Raw genomic sequence first — 19216 nt, 5'->3', positions numbered from 1 at the left:
GCATGTAAACATTTAAGCCTGTTCCAAATCTGTCACTTGTTTCTATACCTCAAGCCACTAATGATGTAAAGCATTAGCAATGTGTATATGTGTGTTGTTGTTGTTGTTTTTGTTGTTTTGTATGAATAGAAATAATAAAATATAATAAATTAGTAGAATGTTATAATAGGTACACAGGCAGGCTAATATATGAGACCAACGCATGCTATTCATCTCAATGTGCTTAGAGTGAAATCAAAGCCAATGCAGCTCCTGTGTTTTTATATGCAAATGTGGAGCAATGTAATATTGAAGCAAAATGCCACCAGGTTCAGCAAAGCCACTATTTTGCAAACTTTGGCAGCAATGGGGTGAGGTGGGGGTGCTAAACAAAGTATCTCCTGTATATTCTGTTGCCTTAGAGACTGAAACATCTGTATCCGTGCAGGCAAGTGATGCAGACATGGTAAGATAGGACTTCCTCGCATTTCTCTCTTCATGTTGCTTGTCAATGGTAATGTTTTATGATGGCAATATGCTGGAATTCTTTTGCATGGTGTTGTAATCTGGTTGTGTAGCATACCCTGGTCTGGGAGAGCATTTTAATTAAGGTCTAACTGCAAAGTCAGAAATGCTCCCCTCCGAAAAGATACTGTCACATGAATAATTTTTCAAGATGAACTTGGAGGGACTTGAAATGATTGTTGTTCTGGTGATAATTGTGGGATTTGTGAAAGCCCTTGAGCATATGGGGCTGCTGGAAGATACTGATGAAGGTAGGCTGCTAAAAAGAAAATGTTTTAATTTGTGGGGGGAAAGTTGTTTGTTCCTAACCATTTTCACCTTAATATTTCTACATGCAGTAAACCTGAAGTGGGGGGGGGGGGGGGAGGTAACAGAGCTGTTCTTTAGAGAGATATTTCAAATTTGAATATATGTATCTAGATTTAAAGGTAGATCTAAATTTGTACTGATTGTAAATCTCATTTTTAAAGAAGGAGAGAGGTAGGCATTTATAAACAGTTTTCAGCATATAATCAAATGATTATCAGAAACTTCCTTGCACAATAGTAGTTTGTACATAAACTGTAAAACAATATCTTGATTGCTGAAATCTTGAAATTTAGCAACTTTTTTCATCATAATCCTTTTCAAATACAACTGCTGGTAGAAATGTTTGGAAAAACAATGCTTTTTCCCCCTACTTCAATGATATTTACAGTGATTTGCATGGATTTTTATATTTCAAATGATTTGTTTCTTTGCCATGTCGCACTTTGTAAAGTACATTTAAATTCAATAATCTTTCTTTAGCTTTGATTTAATGCTCTTAAGTGTATATCAGAGAAAACAATGTTGTCATGAGCAAACCATACATTTACACATACACACACACATATAAATGTATATAGTGTGATTATATGTCTCTAGTTGTGCATGTCTTTTCTCACTTTGTAGGAAATGGTAGAATTTGCACAGGTAGAAAAATAAACATATATTGAATCTGTATGAAATGGTATCAGGTCTAAAATATGACAAATACAAGTAGATGAAATAAATGTCCATTGTTACAGCAGATGTTATCATGGAAAATATTCAAATGACAGAAATTTGAAAACATGCTTCACAACACATAGGGAAATACCTTCATTTGCCTTTCATCAGCCTTAAAGCACATGTGCATATTTATCACAGGATGTTATAAATGTATTGTGAGAATAGAAGATTGCTTCTGCAGCTCCAGTAAAGATAAATGGTTTTGCTTAACATTCTGCTTTGGTTTTGGTTTTAAAAACATGCATGAATTTGCAAATGCTATCTTGATATTCCTTTGAGTAAGTGGATCTAAAAGAATTAGATGCATAAAACAGTATAGATGTTTTTGGGGAACTGAAAGAAGGAAATCCACAACCACATTTCCTATAAGATGCATATTTTCTGTGCTTTTATGTATATGTATGCATCTATGCACACATAAATTGATCCCACTCTGGGCTAGACTGGGCTGGACTGGGGGAAAACTTCTGATGTTTAGTTCCAAGTGCTGTCTCAAGGGTTTAAAGGGTTTAAAGGACACTGCAAAACATATAGGGTCTCTTTCATATATTAATTATATGAAGGAGCTACATGCATTCCAATGGGACTAAACTGCTGGGTTTTCTCTTAAAGGTTGCACATGGTTTCTCAGCTCTGCCCAACACTGTGTGTGTGTGTGTGTGTGTGTGTGTGTGTGTGGGCAACTGCATAGATGAAATTAACAATTTAAAACAAGGCAAATTGATAGCTTAATTGTTCACGGTTCTAGCTCACATAGAAGATGAGACAAATGATGCATCTATATTAAGCAAGAGCAAACTTTGGCCCTTCAGGTGTTTTGGAATTCACCTCCCACAATTCCTAACAGCCGGTAAGTTGGCTGGGATTTCTGGAAGTTGAAGTCCAAAACACTTGGAGGGCCAAAGTTTGCCCATGCCTGATCTATATTCTTCACCTGTGGATGTCATATATATGGATGGAGAAGGCGCATAATGTTTAGAGACAGAAGTAACTATTTATATATGTGATAATCTGTCACTTAAAGGATGCTTTATACTTGAGGATCATGCACACCTTAAATTAGAGAAAGAATGTTCTTTGGAAATAGAGTGGGATAAGGGGGGAAAGACTTCCAGAGCTGGAGGTAGAAAGAGTAGAGCTTTCAAAGTATCTGCTAGGGATATAATTTATCACTGCCTTTCCCCTCAAAGGTAACAATAAATAATTTCATCAGTTTTCTTCCTGCTGTGAGAAAGTATCCAAAAAGCAAATTCCAAGGCTATACACAATTCAGGGCTTACTTTGCACAAAATTCCCATATGGTGGTTTCGTACAGAAAACAGCCATGTGTGACTTTTGTACTGAACAAGTCCCAAAAATTCACATTAGTCCAGAATTCTTCTCATCATAATTTCATGGCATTTGAAAAATTGGTTTTTTTTTTGCCATTTTCAGTAATACTTTCACATTTTTTTCATTTCTTACAGCTGGAGTATGGGAACAGCACACACTAAAGCCCGCATTATGAGCTATCCAAAATGGTTAAAACAAAGCATGCTAGCAAGGAGCAGAGCTATTGCAAATAGCATGAGCTGATGTTCTCCTCCTGTAGAAATATCAGCTTCTAGATCAGTCAGAAATCTATGTTATTAGACAAAGCTCTCTCCCTATATCCTTTAGAAGTATATGTCTAGACATCAAGAGGATAAGCTCATTTATTTGTGTGGTGTCTAGCTCTTGGTGTGGCTTTAACCACTTTGAATAATGCCTCCATGGAGGTCAAGATTGCTTCACTGAGTGAAATCCTTCTTTGAACAAGTGAGGAGGGAGCTTTGTATACAGTAGAATCTCACTTATCCAACATAAACGGGCCAGCAGGATGTTGGATAAGTGAAAATGTTGGATAATAAGGAGGGATTGAGGAAAAACCTATTAAACATCAAATTATGTTATGATTTTACAAATTAAGCACCAAAACATTTGTGTTTTACAACAAATAGACAGAAAAAGCAGTTCAATACACGGTAACGTTATGTAGTAATTACTGTATTTACGAATTTAGCACCAAAACATCACCATGTATTGAAAACATTGACTACAAAAAGATTGTCTACTAAAAGGCAGACTTTGTTGGATAATCCAGAATGTTGGATAAGGGAAGGTTGGATAAGTGAGACTCTACTGTACTTTCTTTTCTAAAGATATAAATTCTGCTTCCCTGAAAATCATTATTATTCTACGTCTGCCCAGTGTAAGTCACTGTGCCACAACAACAGTGAAATAAAACAAGTACATTTGAAGGCCATGGTTGACCTGTTAAATTCCATGCATTCAACACAATGTTTTGGAGTTGTATTATTGTTGAGTCATATCACCAATTCTATGAGCCAATAGTTTACTGATTCTGTAGATCAGCTTTTAATTTTATCTTTGGATTCTTTAATAAATATGCAGCTTAGAGGAACCTATAGGAACAAAAATGAATATGAATAGATGCATGTAGACCAAAATTATGTGGCTAAAGTTAAATTGCTACACTCTTCTTCCTACTTCTTCATTAGTTAAAAAAAGTAATAACATTAACCTGTTTTAACCATATCGTGGTAAGCATAATTTGCAATACCATCTCTTTTGGGATTAGTTGTGCCTAGCTGTGAGAGTCCTTAATGGGTGTACCTAAGTGATAGTTATGATGGCAAACATATTAGTTCATGTGTTATCTATTTGAGCCAAGTTTAACAAAAATCTTCCATTTGCGCTTAGTGATATAATGTTTTATTTGTTGCATTTTTATCCTGCCCTTCTGTCAAAGGAAAACAATGGCATTCAATGCAAGCTGTATCATGAAAAGGTGATCAGATTTCCATTTATTTTTGAAAGGGAGAGAATTGAGTTAATGATGATACAAAAAGTAGAATTCTTGTTCTAAGTAGGCATTGCAGAAATTTGTTTAGCCAGTACAAAGTTTTAGGCTGGTTTTATACTAATTGTACAATGCATTTCAAACATCTTGTAACAGATATAAAGAAAGCTCTGTTGAGTCCACTAGAGCTTATTCCCAGGTGTAGGGAGTACAGAATTTTCTTAGCCGTGCATTTGATGAATGAGCATAGGATGGAATATAAAAAAAGGGCACATATGTAATTTTAGGCAAGTTACTGCCATTTTGCCTAACCGTATCTCAGAATATACTTGTACAAGTGAAAAGAAATATCAAAATACTCCAAGTCACATCATACATTACAAATTGCAGTGCATGGCAGGACAGAGAAATGGATGAATTCTCATCCTGAAATGGTTGGGAAATCCCCATTGTCTCAGCCTATATGGGATTCAATAATAGTTACATCAAATGTTGAAACAGCTATAATATCAGATTGAAAAGTTGTATTGTACCAAAGGCACTTCTACTTCCACAAGAATGACAGGTTCTCTGAATTCTAGTCATTGCAGCTCAGTATTGTACCCCCCCTCTTCTCCATCTTGTCTTAGATGGCCCACTACCCAGAGCTTGCCAACATTAATTGATTAACAAATTTGAAGTTTTGACAGGTATTTTTAAAAATTAGTTGCAGAGGCTTATAAATGGATCTAAAATCATCTGCCGTTCCTGGGAGCCATTATTTGATCAGACCTCCATTTGCATTTCTCTGGCTCCAAACTTATTAGCTGTGGGTGCAATTAGAATATGTAATTTATAGTAGAGAACCACATGCAGCTATCAGTTTCAGTCCATTTCATTCATTCAATTGATATATTTTTCCACTATGAGAACCTTTTTTGTTATTTATTTGTTCATTTATTCATTTTTTACCATGCTTTGTGCACTTGCAACCTATTTAAAACCCAAACATTCATAGCTGATGAACAGAATATTTTCTTGTGAACTGCAGTTTGTCTTGAATCTTTTTAAAAAGAATGCATTGTATGCTGTAAATTAAAGAACAGGGACTTCTTTATTCAAGAGTCCTATGGAGCTACGACCGTGTGTGCAGTGAAATGATATGGATCTTTTTCAGCTGTATTTCTGATGTGGCAGGTGTTGCAAGTGACAGTAGAGACAACGCAGTTGTTTTTGTTCATATTTTTGACTATTTCCACAGTAATTCACTCTAACATAAGCCATGAAAGAAACTATCAAGGCATCATATTCTATATTCAGCCCCCCTCCCTTCCCAGCTTCAATGCAGTTTTCAATATTCCCATTTTTCAAGGTCTGAATGGAATTGATTTTGTTTGCAGTTGCACGGTACCAACTTGTTCCTTCAAATGAAGCAGAAGTATGCTTTTTTTTTCTTCTGGCAGGCAGCCTATCCAAGAAAAATAATAGCCAATGCAAGCAAAAACTCCGTAGGCCCCGACTATTGCCAAGCGAGGCAATCAGATAAGCAAGAGGTGAATGTGATTGACCTGTTGCCTTTCCAGCAGCAGACAAAGGTCTTACTCCTCACAGAACAGTTGGACACATTCTGCATAGAGAATGGCACCCAAAGAAGAACAATGTAAAACATGGTCAAAGTGCTTTCTGTATCCTTGGTTAGATCTCAGGGCAAAAAAACAAAACAAAAAAAAAACATTCAGCTGGAAGTGTCAATGTAATAATAAGACAATCAGACATATCCCATTTCTGATTTGAAAAGATGGATAGGCACTTATCCTAGAATCATTGTAGTGGTTTTCTCCAACAGGCAAGGGTGGTTGTTGTTGTTTATTCGTTCAGTCGCTTCCGACTCTTTGTGACCTCATGGACCAGCCCACTCCAGAGCTCCCTGTCTGCTGTCGCCACCCCCAGCTCCTTCAAAATCAAGCCAGTCACTTCAAGAATACCATCCATCCATCTTGCCCTTGGTTGGCCCCTCTTCCCTTTTCCTTCTATTTTCCCCTGCATCATTATCTTCTCCAAGCTTTCCTGTCTTCTCATTATGTAGCCAAAGTACTTCATCTTTGACGGATGGTAGCATACTGATAAAGAACAACCCTTTGGATCTGAGTGGTTTTAATAATTGATTTTTAATGTATTGATGTTATGATTTTAAAACTTTTATGGTTCATTGTATTTATGTGTTGGTGTGTATGGCATCGAATTGTTGCTAATTTGGAAGCCACTCTGAGTGCCTTTTGGGTTGAGAGAGGGTGGGGTAAAACATAGTAAATAAATAAACAAACCCTAGAGTCATTGTAGTAGTTTTCTCCAGCAGGCAAGGGTAGAACTTACTGAAAAAGAACATCCCTTGCATGTGTTTGAGTTTTCTTAGCTTCTATTGTTTCCTGTTTACTTTATTGAGGAGGAATGATGCTCCAAAGAGCAATAGATCCAAACTACAGAGAAAGAGATTCCACCTAAGCCTGATGATTAGAGCTGCTTGACTGTGTCATGCACTGCCTTGGAATGTAGTAGAGTTTGAGTTTCCTTCTCTGGAGGTCTGTAAAGGAGGGTGACTGGCCTTCTGTTAGAAGTGCTTTGTGGTCCCTGCATGGCAGAGGGTTGGACTGAATGGCCTTTGTGGTCTCTTCCAACTCTGTGAGTCTGTTATTCCCTCTCAGGAACACTGAGGCATCTTCATTCAGTGTATTGCTTAGTTAGTTCTGTCAACAAAATAACCCCAAGTCAAAAGTAAAGAGTGGCACTAGACAGATTCTCGTATTATATTTCTTGCTGAACACTGGAATTTAAGAAACATCAAAATATTTATATCTCATTTTCTAGTTCAAAAAGGAACAAAACACATTAGCTTAAAGACACAGCTAGAGCAGTCCCATTGGATCCATTTAAATTACAATTCAGCAATCGATCCAATTCAGCAATCGATCTATTCTTGTTTACCTAACCAACCAATGATTGCAGCCATGGAAAGGAGAATCAAAATAACAAAAGTGAAGGCAATGAGCCAATGGAAAAGATTGAAGAAAGCCAAAAACAGCTCCCATTTATTTTATGAATATTACAAGAGAACGGTGATTCACTTTCTAGCTCTGCAATATTCATTGGAAGAACTCATGCATCTCCCAATAAGAGTAAAGTTATAAGAGTAAAGATTAAGAGTAAAGCCTGAAAGACATACAACAACCCAGAGTAAAGTTATCTTTGTTTATGAATTATGTCTTTTTATGATAGCTTTTACTCTCATTTTAAGCTCATTTTTGGTATGTGAGTACTAAAGCACCAATGTGTTGACCTGAAATATTGAAATAAAGAAAATGAAAAAGGGCCCAATTTGTCTCCCTCCTGTTTCACAGAAAAAGAGACGGGAAGTAATGTTGGAGAGCAGGTTCTGTTTCCAAACAACACTGAACAAATTATGCTGAGAAAGCCCCATGAGGCCTAGGGGTTGCCATAAGTCAGAAACAACAAGAAGGCAAGCAACAAACAAACAAAAATTATGAAATCTAATAATCATTTTACATTTCCTTTTTTGAAACGAACTTTTGTCTGAGGGAACTAAAATGTTTTGGTGGGCAAAACATTTCCTTACATTATTTTTTTTAATGAAAAAAACTCTTCAAATACTTAGAAGATATTTCTCAACAATGAATAACCATTGCATGTATAATTAGCAGTCAGTTGGGAGAGCTGGCATCATTAAAATATGATGAAGGTAACTTTTTCAAACACTCTTCCCTCTTCATCAGTTTCCCTATTTGGGGAATCATAATAGTTTCTTACTGTTTTAGGTGAATCATTCTCATTTAAGAACTCCAACACAATCTTAACTTAGCTGCTTAAGGCTGGTTGACTTTGCTCTGTGCCACTTTCACTAACCATTAGTACTTCTTTGAACTTTTTCATCTCCCAAAGTGGCCTTTAAGTGGCCTATAGTGAATTGTAGATCAGTCTGATCAGGCACATAGCCAGGATTTTGATTCGGGAGGGGCTGGGATTTTGGTTCGGGGGGGGGGGGGGCTGAGTCTGGATGAGAGAGGATCTACCCTAGCAAACCTTTTGTATCGTTATGTACTGCAAAGTGTGTTAAGTGTTAGGCTTACATTGCTGTAATATTGGAACAATTAGCAAGACTAAAACACAGAATTAGAGGGAGAAACCCAACACCAGTTCTCCAGTATATTTATTTTGAACTTGTAGAATAATTTCTTTATGTCACAAGTGTTTTCTTAGATGGGATTATAAGGTTTCAACAGTTCTTAGATGCAAGAACAAAAAATAACTTTAATCATTTTCCTCTGCTGGACAGACCTACAAGTGTTTTTGAACACAATGATTTTCTTGAAAAAATGTTAACTCAAAAAATTGATTTCTATGAAAAAATTGTTTAATGCAAACATTATTATTATTATTATTATTATTATTATTATTATTATTATTATTGACACAAAGACATAGTATGACACAACAAACAAAATATATATGCTGGATTTCTTATCACAAAATCACAAGTTGAACACTTCCCAAGTGTTTAGTACTGTGTGCTATATTTTCGGATGATGCGTGCAGATCCCAGTAAGGTGGCCTTTTGCAGTTGACAGATTGTAATTTTGTCAATATTTATTGTTTCCAAATGCCGGCTGAGATCTTTTGGCATGGCACCCAGTGTGCCGATTACCACCTGGACCACCTGCACTGGTTTATGCCAGAGCCTTTGCCGTTCAATTTTGAGGTCCTGATAATGGCTGAGTTTTTCCTCTTGTTTTTCGTCAATTTAACTGTCACCTGTTATGGCAACATCAATAATCCAAACATTTTTCTTTTCCACAACTGTGAGGTCTGGTGTATTGTGTTCCAAAACTTTGTCAGTCTGGATTTGAAAGTCCCACAGTATTTTTGCGTGCTCATTTTCCACTATCTTTGAAGGTTTCCTATAGACTGCCCTTCTATTGTAAAAAATATTGTTCCTGTTAGCTCTCAATAGTGTAACAAAACTGTATATGATAAGTATTTTGGTTTTATCAAATGAATAACATTGGGCATACTGGATTGATCTGCTTGCTATTCATGGAGATAGAACAACTACATTAAAAACAAGTAAATTTCATTAACGAAGATGAGTGGGAGGTATATAGGCTTATTATTATTATTATTATTATTATTATTATTATTATTATTATTATTATTTGTATCTTGTTTTTTTCTCTAAAAAAGCAGGCCAAGCAGCTCACAATAAAATGAATACAATACAATTTAAAATATACAAATATACAAACATTAAATTAGATTAAAGGTTAAAAGTATTAAAAATAAACAGTTTAAACCTTTAAACCCAATTAAAAAGCTATTCAAAGCTAAAACTTCAGCACCTCCTGACTTGCTCTTAAAAACTCATTTTTATTATCATTATCATTATTATCACCATCATCATCATTACAATAATTTTATTCCACTTTTCTCTTAGGACTGGGGCCCAAAACAGTTTAATAACTATACAATTTAAAATCTACAAAATATGAATGAAATAACACAATTAGTAAAACAAGCAAAAACTGTTAAAAATAATTCCCAAAGCCATGGAGACCCCCTTGACCTCTTCTTCTAAACTTCCTTCTTTAAAACCATGTCTGAATAAAAAGGTCTTAGCCTGCCATTGGAGGAAGAGCAGGGAGGGGGCCATTCTGGCTTCCCTGGAAAGAGGGAGTTCCAGAGTTGAGGGGCAGCTACTGAGAAGGAAGACATGCTCTCTCGTTCCCACCAACCAAGCTTGACATTGAGGTGGGACCAAGAGAAGGGCCTCTCTTGAAGATCTCAGGGCCCAACTTCCGGTAGTGGCAAGATGGCGGATGCAGCAGAACGCTGAAGCTCTCCTAAACTTTAGCGTTCTGACCTCTCCTAACCACTTGGCAGAGCTTGTCTCTCCCCCTAAAACTGCTGGAGAAGGCAGTAGGGAGCAAAACCGAAGACCCTGTGTGAGCCACTGAGGCTGCCAGGAGAAGGTGGGCAAAGTGAGGAGAAGGTACCTTTTCAGCTGTCAGGGGCAGAACGCCGCCACTATTTTAAAATATCCAAGAAACAAGGGAAGAAAAACCTAAAGGAAAAAAGTGAAGCTGCTCTGCGAATGGTATTTTACCCGTATGGGAAGATGAATGGAGTAGACCCCTGGAGTGGTCTGAGACAACCTCAAGACCGGTGGGTCCTATGTGGATAAAGGACTGTCGGGAGTAAAAAAAAACGAAGGACGCTCGGAAGAGTTTCGGGACTTTTGGAGTTCTAAAAAGAAGTGTGCGGCGCGCGGCGGAAGGTGAGGGCTGGAAGGCGAAAGCAAAGCAGCGTGGACACGGAAGAAACTAAGAAATTAAGAAAAGCAGGCTTACTGGGGTCAATCTATCGATTGAAGTCTGCAGAGCTGCGCCCGGCGGTGGGGGCGGAGAGCGGCGAGCGGTGAGCGGCGGTTCGGGAAACAGGAGCCCCCACGTGAGCGCGTGCACCCGCGTGAGTGCGCGCGTGCGTGCGGCGTGACGCACGCGCGGCAGCGGACGCAGACGCGCACGTTGCACAGAGCGCGGTGCGCAGCGGCGCGCGGGAGAGACCAGCGAGGGAATGTGATAGGCGAAGAAAAGCTAACCTGTCAGCTGCATGTAAAGAATGAAGCAGACCTAAAGCGGAAAGTAACTGTTGGGGGAGCGGACTAGAGTTGCTACAGAAGAGCGAGAAGGGCTGAAGATACGAAAGACTATTCTCCTAAGGAAGAGAAGTTATCAGGGGTCCCGAAAGAAGGTGGTCTCATCATATAAGGCTGGGAGTGGCCTGTGTTTAGGTACTATATATAGCAGTTTATGGCAGTGTATTACAGTGCATTGTCTTGAACTGTATTGTATTGTATTGTATTGTAGGGTATTGTTCTGCATGGTTTTGAATGGTATATTCCAATTGGTTCTCTGACTAGAGAATTTCTAAAAGATTGATAATGAGATCTCCGGGGTACAAAGGCTTGGTCTAGTGTTCATAAGCTTTTCAACGAAGTAATAACTAATAGATAACTAATAGACAAAATCACAGAGAAATTAGCTGGCGGGGTCTAGATCCCTCACCATTTAGTTGCGTTTAATAAGTGTTTTGTATTTAGATTTGAAAGGCAGGGAATAACAGGTTTCTGGAGAAACAGAGATGAGTGCTGTCAAGAATAAAATGGAGAAAGAGAAGGATAAAGAAAAGGAAAAAAGAGGGGTAGGAAGAAAAGACTCGCTGACGGATGATTACAGTATTAAAGATGTTATGTTTGAAATTTTAAAACTACAAACAGAGGTGATTAAAATTCAGGAAAAACAAGATATACAATTTAACAAAGTTAAAGAAGAGATGTCGAATATGAGGAAAGAATTGAAGGATGAAATTCAATCACTGGTTAAAGAAGAAGTTAATAAATTGAGGGAGGAATTGGAAATAACGAAACTAGAAGGTATAAGGAGGGCCGAAGAGAACAGGTTGACCCATAATAGCCAAATAGAAATGAGAAAGGAAATGAAAACAATTGAAAAAGAGATTAAGGCAATTAAAACGCAGCAGGAAATGTTGGAAATAAAAGAAAAAGAATCATATCTTAGATTACGTAATGTACAGGAAAGGGAAAGTGAAAACGTCAGAGATCTATGTATAGATATTATAGCCGAAATAATCAAAAAAACAAAGGAGGAGATAGAGCAAGAGATAGAGAGAGCACATAGGGTACAGTCTAGCTACTCAAAAAAATTTAACATTCCAAGGGACATTGTGGTACGCTTTAATAAGAAGAGGACGAGGGATGATATCCTGTCAAGTAACTCCAAGACCCCAACATTTTATAAAGGGGAAAGAATAGCAATCCTAAAAGAACTCCCAATCTCGGTCTTGGAAAGAAGACGTAAATACTTCTTTCTAACTGATGAACTTAGGAAAAGGAATATTAGATTTAGGTGGGATAGAATTGATGGTCTGATGTTAACGTGGGAAGCGACTAGGAAATGGATAACAAGCGAACAAAGTGCAAAGTCGTTTTATGAGAAATACCTGAACAAGGAAAGCAAGACAGAAAAAGTTAGAAAGGAGGATAGAAAGGAAGAATATCAAGGTCAAGGAAAAAGTGAGGAAGACCAGAGAAGTGAATGGTTCATGAGTGATAAGGATGACTCAGGGAGAATGAAAAAGAGAATTAGAGAAAAATCTCCGGAAGATCTTATCAATTTAGTGGCTATAAATATGGAAATTAAGGAGAGAGGAGAAGAAACTAAGAAAGAAGATGGCAGTACAAAGGCTTAACATTTACTCAAATAATGTGAACGGTCTTAACTCTCCGAATAAAAGAAAGAAAATTTGGCATCACATAAAAAAAGGGAAATATGATCTAATTTGTTTGCAAGAAACGCACATAGCACACAAGCATGTGGCATATCTAACACAAAATAGCTTGGGTAACATGTATTACGCGTCGGATTCTGAAAAAAAAAGAGGGGTAGTGACATATGTGAATAATAAGATTGCATCGGACATTGCATTTAAGGATTCGGAAGGTAGGATCCTAGGTACTACATTAAAAATAGGAGATAGAAGACTACTAATCTGTAACATTTATGCCCCAAACGGCAGTAAAACAAAGTTCGTTAGCAATCTATATCAAAAGATTCTTGAACAAGAGTATGAGGACTTAATAATAGTGGGTGATTTCAACGGAGTTGTAGATGTGGAAATAGACAGGTCAAATACAAAGGGAATGTCCAAAAAGGGGGGAGGCGGAAAGCTGCCCCCAAGTTTTATCCAATTGAAAGAAGACCTAGGGTTACAGGACATCTGGAGACATAGACATAGTAGAGAGCGAGACTATACGTTTCTCTCGCAAAGACATCTGTCATGGTCCAGGATTGATATGGTGTGGGGGACTAAATTAATAACATCTCAAGTAGTTTCTATCAAGATTCTACCACGATTACACTCTGACCATGCACCCATTGAGATTTTAATGGAGGAGAAAAGGTACTCAAAGGGAGAGTATAGATGGAGGTTAAATAATATGTTGTTAAAAGAACCGTTGGATCAAAAAAGATATAGGGAGGCATTGTCTGAATACTTCCAACTGAATAAAGAAGAAGACACTGATATAACCTCTATTTGGGATGCAAGTAAAGCGTACATCAGAGGACATTTCATACAACAAAATACAAGAAAGAATAGAGACAAAAGAGACAAACAAAAGGAATTGGAAGAAAGGATTATTGTCTTAGAAGAAAAGATTAAGATAAACCCGAAAGATAAGGAGTCAACTTTCAACTTGGAGGTAGTGAAAAGGCAAATAGAAAGTCTACAATTGGAAGAAATAGGAAAGAAAATGATATACATAAGGCAACAAAATTTCGAAAATGCGAACAAGATAGGAAAATGGTTAGCAAGAAAGATGAATAAAAGGAAACAACAACACTACATTGATAAAATTCAAGAGGATAATAACACATACTTGGACTGGAAGGAGATAGAAAATCAATTTGTTAATTACTATAGGAAATTATATACAGAAGATAACATCCCAAGGGAAAAAGTCACGCAATATCTAGGGAAACAAAATATCAAGAAAATATCAGAAAGCCAAAGAGAACGTTTGAATAAAAAAATAGAATTAGAAGAAATAGAGAGAGCTATCCAAAGGCTACCTTCTAATAAAGCCCCAGGGCCGGATGGGCTAACATCTACTTATTACAAAATATTCCATGACATCTTATGTTCTCCATTACAAAGGGTCATGAATAGAATCTTAGAGGGGGGAAACGTCCCACAAACATGGGAAAATGCTAATATAGTATTAATCCCCAAAAAAAACACTGATAATGTGAAAGTTTCAAATTATAGACCAATCTCACTGACAAACGTTGATTATAAAATCTTTTCTAGCATTCTGGGAGACAGATTGAAAAATGTTTTGGCTGAAAGAATTCACGAGGATCAGTGTGGATTCTTGCCTGGTAGACAACAAAAAGAAAATATAAGATTACTTCTAAATTCTATCGAGTATTATGAAAAAAACAGACAAAAAGAAGTAGCCTTCTTATTTCTTGATGCCGAAAAGGCATTTGACAGTGTAAACTGGTTTTGCATGCTCGAAATTCTATCAGAAATGGACATAGGGTTTTTTTTCATGAATGCTATAAAAAAGATCTATTCACAACAAAGTGCAAGAATCATAATAAATGGACAATTATCAGACACCATAGAAGTAAAAAAAGGAACAAGGCAGGGGTGTCCCCTCTCCCCTCTCTTATTCATCTTAACTGCAGAAATTCTTCTGGATGCAATTAGGAAAAATGAAGATCTGAAGGGACTGAGAACCAAAAATAATAGTTATAAAACACGAGCATACGCGGATGATATGGTGTGTATAATCGAGGACCCTTCAAGTCAGATAATGTCATGGTTGGAAGCTATTGAAAGTTTCAGGGAAATAGCCGGGATAAAGATAAACAGGGAAAAAACTAAGATCTTGACAAAGAATATTTCACAAACACAAAAGGAGGAAATACAAAATAAAACAGGGATTGAGGTAGTTAAAAAAATCAAATATCTTGGGATTGAGTTAACAGCAAGCAATGCCCAACTAGAAAAAAACAACTATGATAAAAAATGGAGAGAAATGAAAAAGAAATTGAAGACTTGGGAGACCTTACCGACCTCTCTCTTAGGAAAAATTGCGATAATAAAAATGAAGGTTTTGGCCGAAATGCTTTTCCTATTCCAGAATTTACCTATCCTGAGAAATAAAAAAATACTGAGTGAATGGCAGAGAGAAATCAACAAATTTATCTGGGGAAGGAAGCGTGCAAGGATAAAATTTAAATATATGAAGGATGATGTACAGAGAGGGGGGTTGGGTGTCCCCGATCTCCAGCTGTACTACGACGCAGCGGCACTGGAATGGGTCAAGGAATGGGCCACTCTGAAGAAAACTAGGCTCTTGGCATTAGAAGGACAGGATCTGAATAAGGGATGGCATGCTTACCTTTGGAGAAGGAAAGGTTTTAAAGAAAGGAATTTTAGTAACCATTTTCTTAGAAAAGCTTTACTATTAACATGGGAGAAATACAAACCTAGACTCCTCAGGAAGACCCCATTATGGCTCTCGCCACTTGAATTAGAACACAAAAGAGAGATTCCCAGGGAAAGATGGCTAACATATAAGCAACTGTTAAAGATAGACAATTCTGGAACAAATCTTAAATCTTATGAGGAGATCAAACAAATAGAGCCATCTATAACCTGGCTAAATTACTGGCAGATCAGGGAATGCTTTAAAGTAGACAATCAAATAGGATTTGAGAAAAGTAACACAGTTTGGGATAAGGTCCTAAAACTTGAGACGAGAATAATTAAAGTATTATATCAGCAATTGCTAATATGGGAAACAGAAGAGGTTTACGTCAAAGAAAACATGATTTTATGGGCAAGGGAATGTGGACACACCATAATGTTAGTGGAATGGGAAAGATATTGGCAAAAGAGAATAAAATATACATACTCAACAGTGTTAAAAGAAAGCTGGTATAAAATTTTTTACAGGTGGTACATTACACCAGCTAAATTGGCAAAATTCAACAAAGGAAAGATGGGAGACGAATGCTGGAAATGTAGGAAAATGAAGGGGGATTTCTTTCATATGTGGTGGGGGTGTAAGAAGATCAAAAGCTTTTGGAGATCAATTCAGAAAGAGATGGAAATCATACTTCAAAGAAAGCTTGTATTAAAACCAGCATACTTTTTATTAGGTTTAACAGATTTTTTTACGGACTTAAACAATGAAAAACTGTTTATATACATGATAAGTGCAGCTAGATTGGTGATAGCGAGGACCTGGAGAACATCGGAAGTCCCATCATTGGAGCAATGGACACTGAAACTGCTGGATATACAGAACATGGACATTTTAACGCAGATAATCTCTCAAAATAATCATGTAGGAATGAAAACGGACTGGAGTAAATTAAGTACATACTTAAAGGAAAAAAGGAATCTGAATACATAAAGAGATTTTATGTTAAAGAGGAGGCACTCTAGGGGGATAAGATTACCGGTACGGGATATGAAATAAAAGAGAATTTTACGAAATTAAACGCAGAGCAGGGGAGCTGGAAGGCTATAGAAGGTGGGGGGTATAGGGGAACAGTAGCAGTGTATGTCCTTTTTTTTTTTCTTGGTTTTCCCCTGTCTTTGTGTGGTTCTCATGTGTTCCTCTTTTTTTTAGTCTATCGATATAACCATAAATAAAAGGTTTTAAAAAAAAAAGATCTCAGGGCCCAGACAGGTTCATACAAATAGCCTGGATCTGAAGCATCTAGGGTTTTAATGTCATAACCAGCACTTAGAATTGTTCCTGGAAACAGACTGGCTGTCAGTGGACCTGATCCAATAGGGGAATTATGTGCTCCCTGTAGCCAGCGCCACTGAGCAACCTGGCTGAAACTCTTTGGACCAGCGGAAGTTTCTGAACACTCTTCAAAAGCAGACCCGTGTAGTGTGTGTTACAATAATCCAAATGGGATGTAAATAAGACATCTAACACAGTGGCCAGATCTGGCATCTCAAAGAATGGGCTTAGTTGGTACACAAGTTTTAAATGTGCAAAGGCACTCCAAGCCTCCAGGTTCAACGCTGAATCCAGGATTACCTCCAAACTACAGGCCTGTGTTTTCAGGGGGAGTGTAACCTCATCTAAAACAGGCTGGATCCCAACCCCGAAACTGCCTTCCAGGAGCATTTCTGTCTTGTCTGGATTAAGTTTCAATTTGTCCTCATCTGGTCCATTACTGATGACAGACACTAGTTTAGGATCAGGACAACTTCATTGCCTAAAGGAGTAATAGAGTTGAATATCATCTGCATATAGATTGAGGTATCGATAAATATTTTGTTGCAAAAAAAAAGTCCTGTAACAGAGAGGCATTTCTTATCAAGGATGAGAAAGTATGTAGGTATATCATAGACCGGCATCATCAATTGTAAGCCATTTTTAAAACTTATTTTAAATAAAAAGTTGACAGTATAGTGCAGATGACAGGAGGCTGACTCTAGACATGAAGAAAGGCTCTCTTTGCCATGAACATGGTGCTTCAATTGTGAACACAGGAGAGAGAGCCACCTTGAATCACATCTTGAGAAAAATATGGGATATAAATTCAACAAATAAGGGAGGGAACCACTGTGCAGAGTTTAGAAATTGTAGAATTAATGCAGCTTGACAACACAATACCTTCCATTTCTCAATGTTATGGAATCAGGAGAGTTGTAGTTTAACATGGCACTAGGAATTTTAGTTGAGAAGGCTACGGATCTTGAAAAACTACAATTCCCATGATTTCCTATTATTGAACTATGGCAATTAAAGTGGTGTCAAACTGCATTAATCCTATAGTGTAAACGCACCTTTAACTTTAGTTGTAAGAATAAAGAGGTAGAAGTTATGATGAACTACACACACAAATAATATACCCTCTCCCTGTTGAAACACCACCCTTCTGGTTTATTGCTTAGAATTCCATGTGCAGCTATTGGACAAAATTGGGAAGTGTTCTGTCTTTGCTGTGTGAATCTATAGCTTTTTGTTCATTATTTCCCTGGGGCAGCTCTTGTGGAAAAGGTCATTGGGCAGGATAACCCTGAGGATCAAAACTGATTGATTATATAATGAAAAAATGTGGAGAGTGGCCAAGAGCCCTTGAATCACTTTTATGCTCTGCACAGACTGATGCTGTTTAGAAATGTGCCATAACATAGATGCAGAAGAAAAGAGGGACAGAAAATTAAGAGCAAGAGAGATACCGATGGTGAATATCAGTGATGTGTAACACATACATTTCAAGTCTGAATAAAGATGGGGAAATCCGACAATCTCTCTTTCTCCCAAGTATGCAACTTGTAGGATTTTGGTGAGTTCTTGAGCAATGAACCTGAAACAAATTTTTCCTTCATTTGGACCAACTAAATTCAATTGGTGCAGCTATTCATGACGGAGAGAACCATCTTGTTCCATTCTGAATTGTGCTTGGCAGATTGAGGTTGTGCGCATAAGTTTTAAAAATAGTATCATTTACTTCTGAGGCAAGTTCAGATATCTTCACACTTTCAGTGTGATGGCTGGGAGAGTAGTTGCAGGTTGTCTTCTATCTCCACAGTCCCCAGTTCCCTTCTTTCCTACATGGAAACTGTGATTACATTAGCAGACAGTGGAGGGAGGTCTTTGTGCTAGTGTAATATAGTGGTCAGATTTGGACAAAGGGTATAGAATTGATGCAGTTGGACACCACTTTAACTCCCATGGCTTAAGTCAATGAAATGCTGGGGTTTGAAGATTGCATTCTTTGGCAGAGAAATCTAAAGACCTTAATTACATCTTTCATGATTCCATAACATTGAGTCATGACAGTTAAAGTAGTGTCAAATTGTACCAATTCTGCAGTGTAGATGCAACTTTGGACAGGGGAGTTCAAGTCCCCAGTCTGCTATCAATATGGGCATAGGTACAGAAATAAGGGATAAAATGAGTGGATCACCCCACCAAATAAGAATTCTGTCCCAGTGAAATTTTCCTTCAATCCTCACATTTCTATTATAGTGACAGAGACACTGATAATCATTCACATTCAGATCTTTTATATTTGCTCTGTTTGTATTTCCTTGGCAACATTGCCTTTCTCTTTTCTTTGGCTGTCCAAACTGCATTTCTAATTGATCGACTGAAGTTTAAGTTATTACAATGTTAGAAAATTAGAGTGTTATTGATGGCAAACTTCTGAAGGGGAGGAGATG

The 19216-nt window shown here is 37.4% G+C and overlaps 1 protein-coding gene across 4 annotated transcripts in view; it reads left to right on the top strand.

Moving 5' to 3' along the window:
• Positions 1–19216, top strand: part of kcnip1 (potassium voltage-gated channel interacting protein 1) — a 747099-nt gene that overhangs the window by 551431 nt on the left and 176452 nt on the right. The window contains exon 1 of one of the 4 annotated variants that reach the window (XM_062970464.1): positions 284–755. The exons of the other annotated variants lie outside the window; for them this stretch is intronic. Within the exon in view, the coding sequence (XP_062826534.1) occupies positions 656–755 (100 nt within the window). The 5' untranslated portion in view covers positions 284–655. Of the gene's footprint in view, positions 1–283; positions 756–19216 lie in introns of those variants that run through there. 4 annotated transcript variants of the gene reach the window in all.

This window comes from Anolis carolinensis, chromosome 2 (genome assembly GCF_035594765.1).
Source record: "Anolis carolinensis isolate JA03-04 chromosome 2, rAnoCar3.1.pri, whole genome shotgun sequence".
In the NCBI taxonomy this organism is placed as follows: domain Eukaryota; kingdom Metazoa; phylum Chordata; class Lepidosauria; order Squamata; family Dactyloidae; genus Anolis; species Anolis carolinensis.
Note: the sequence above shows the minus strand (reverse complement) of the source record. Positions and strands in the feature narration are given on the sequence as shown.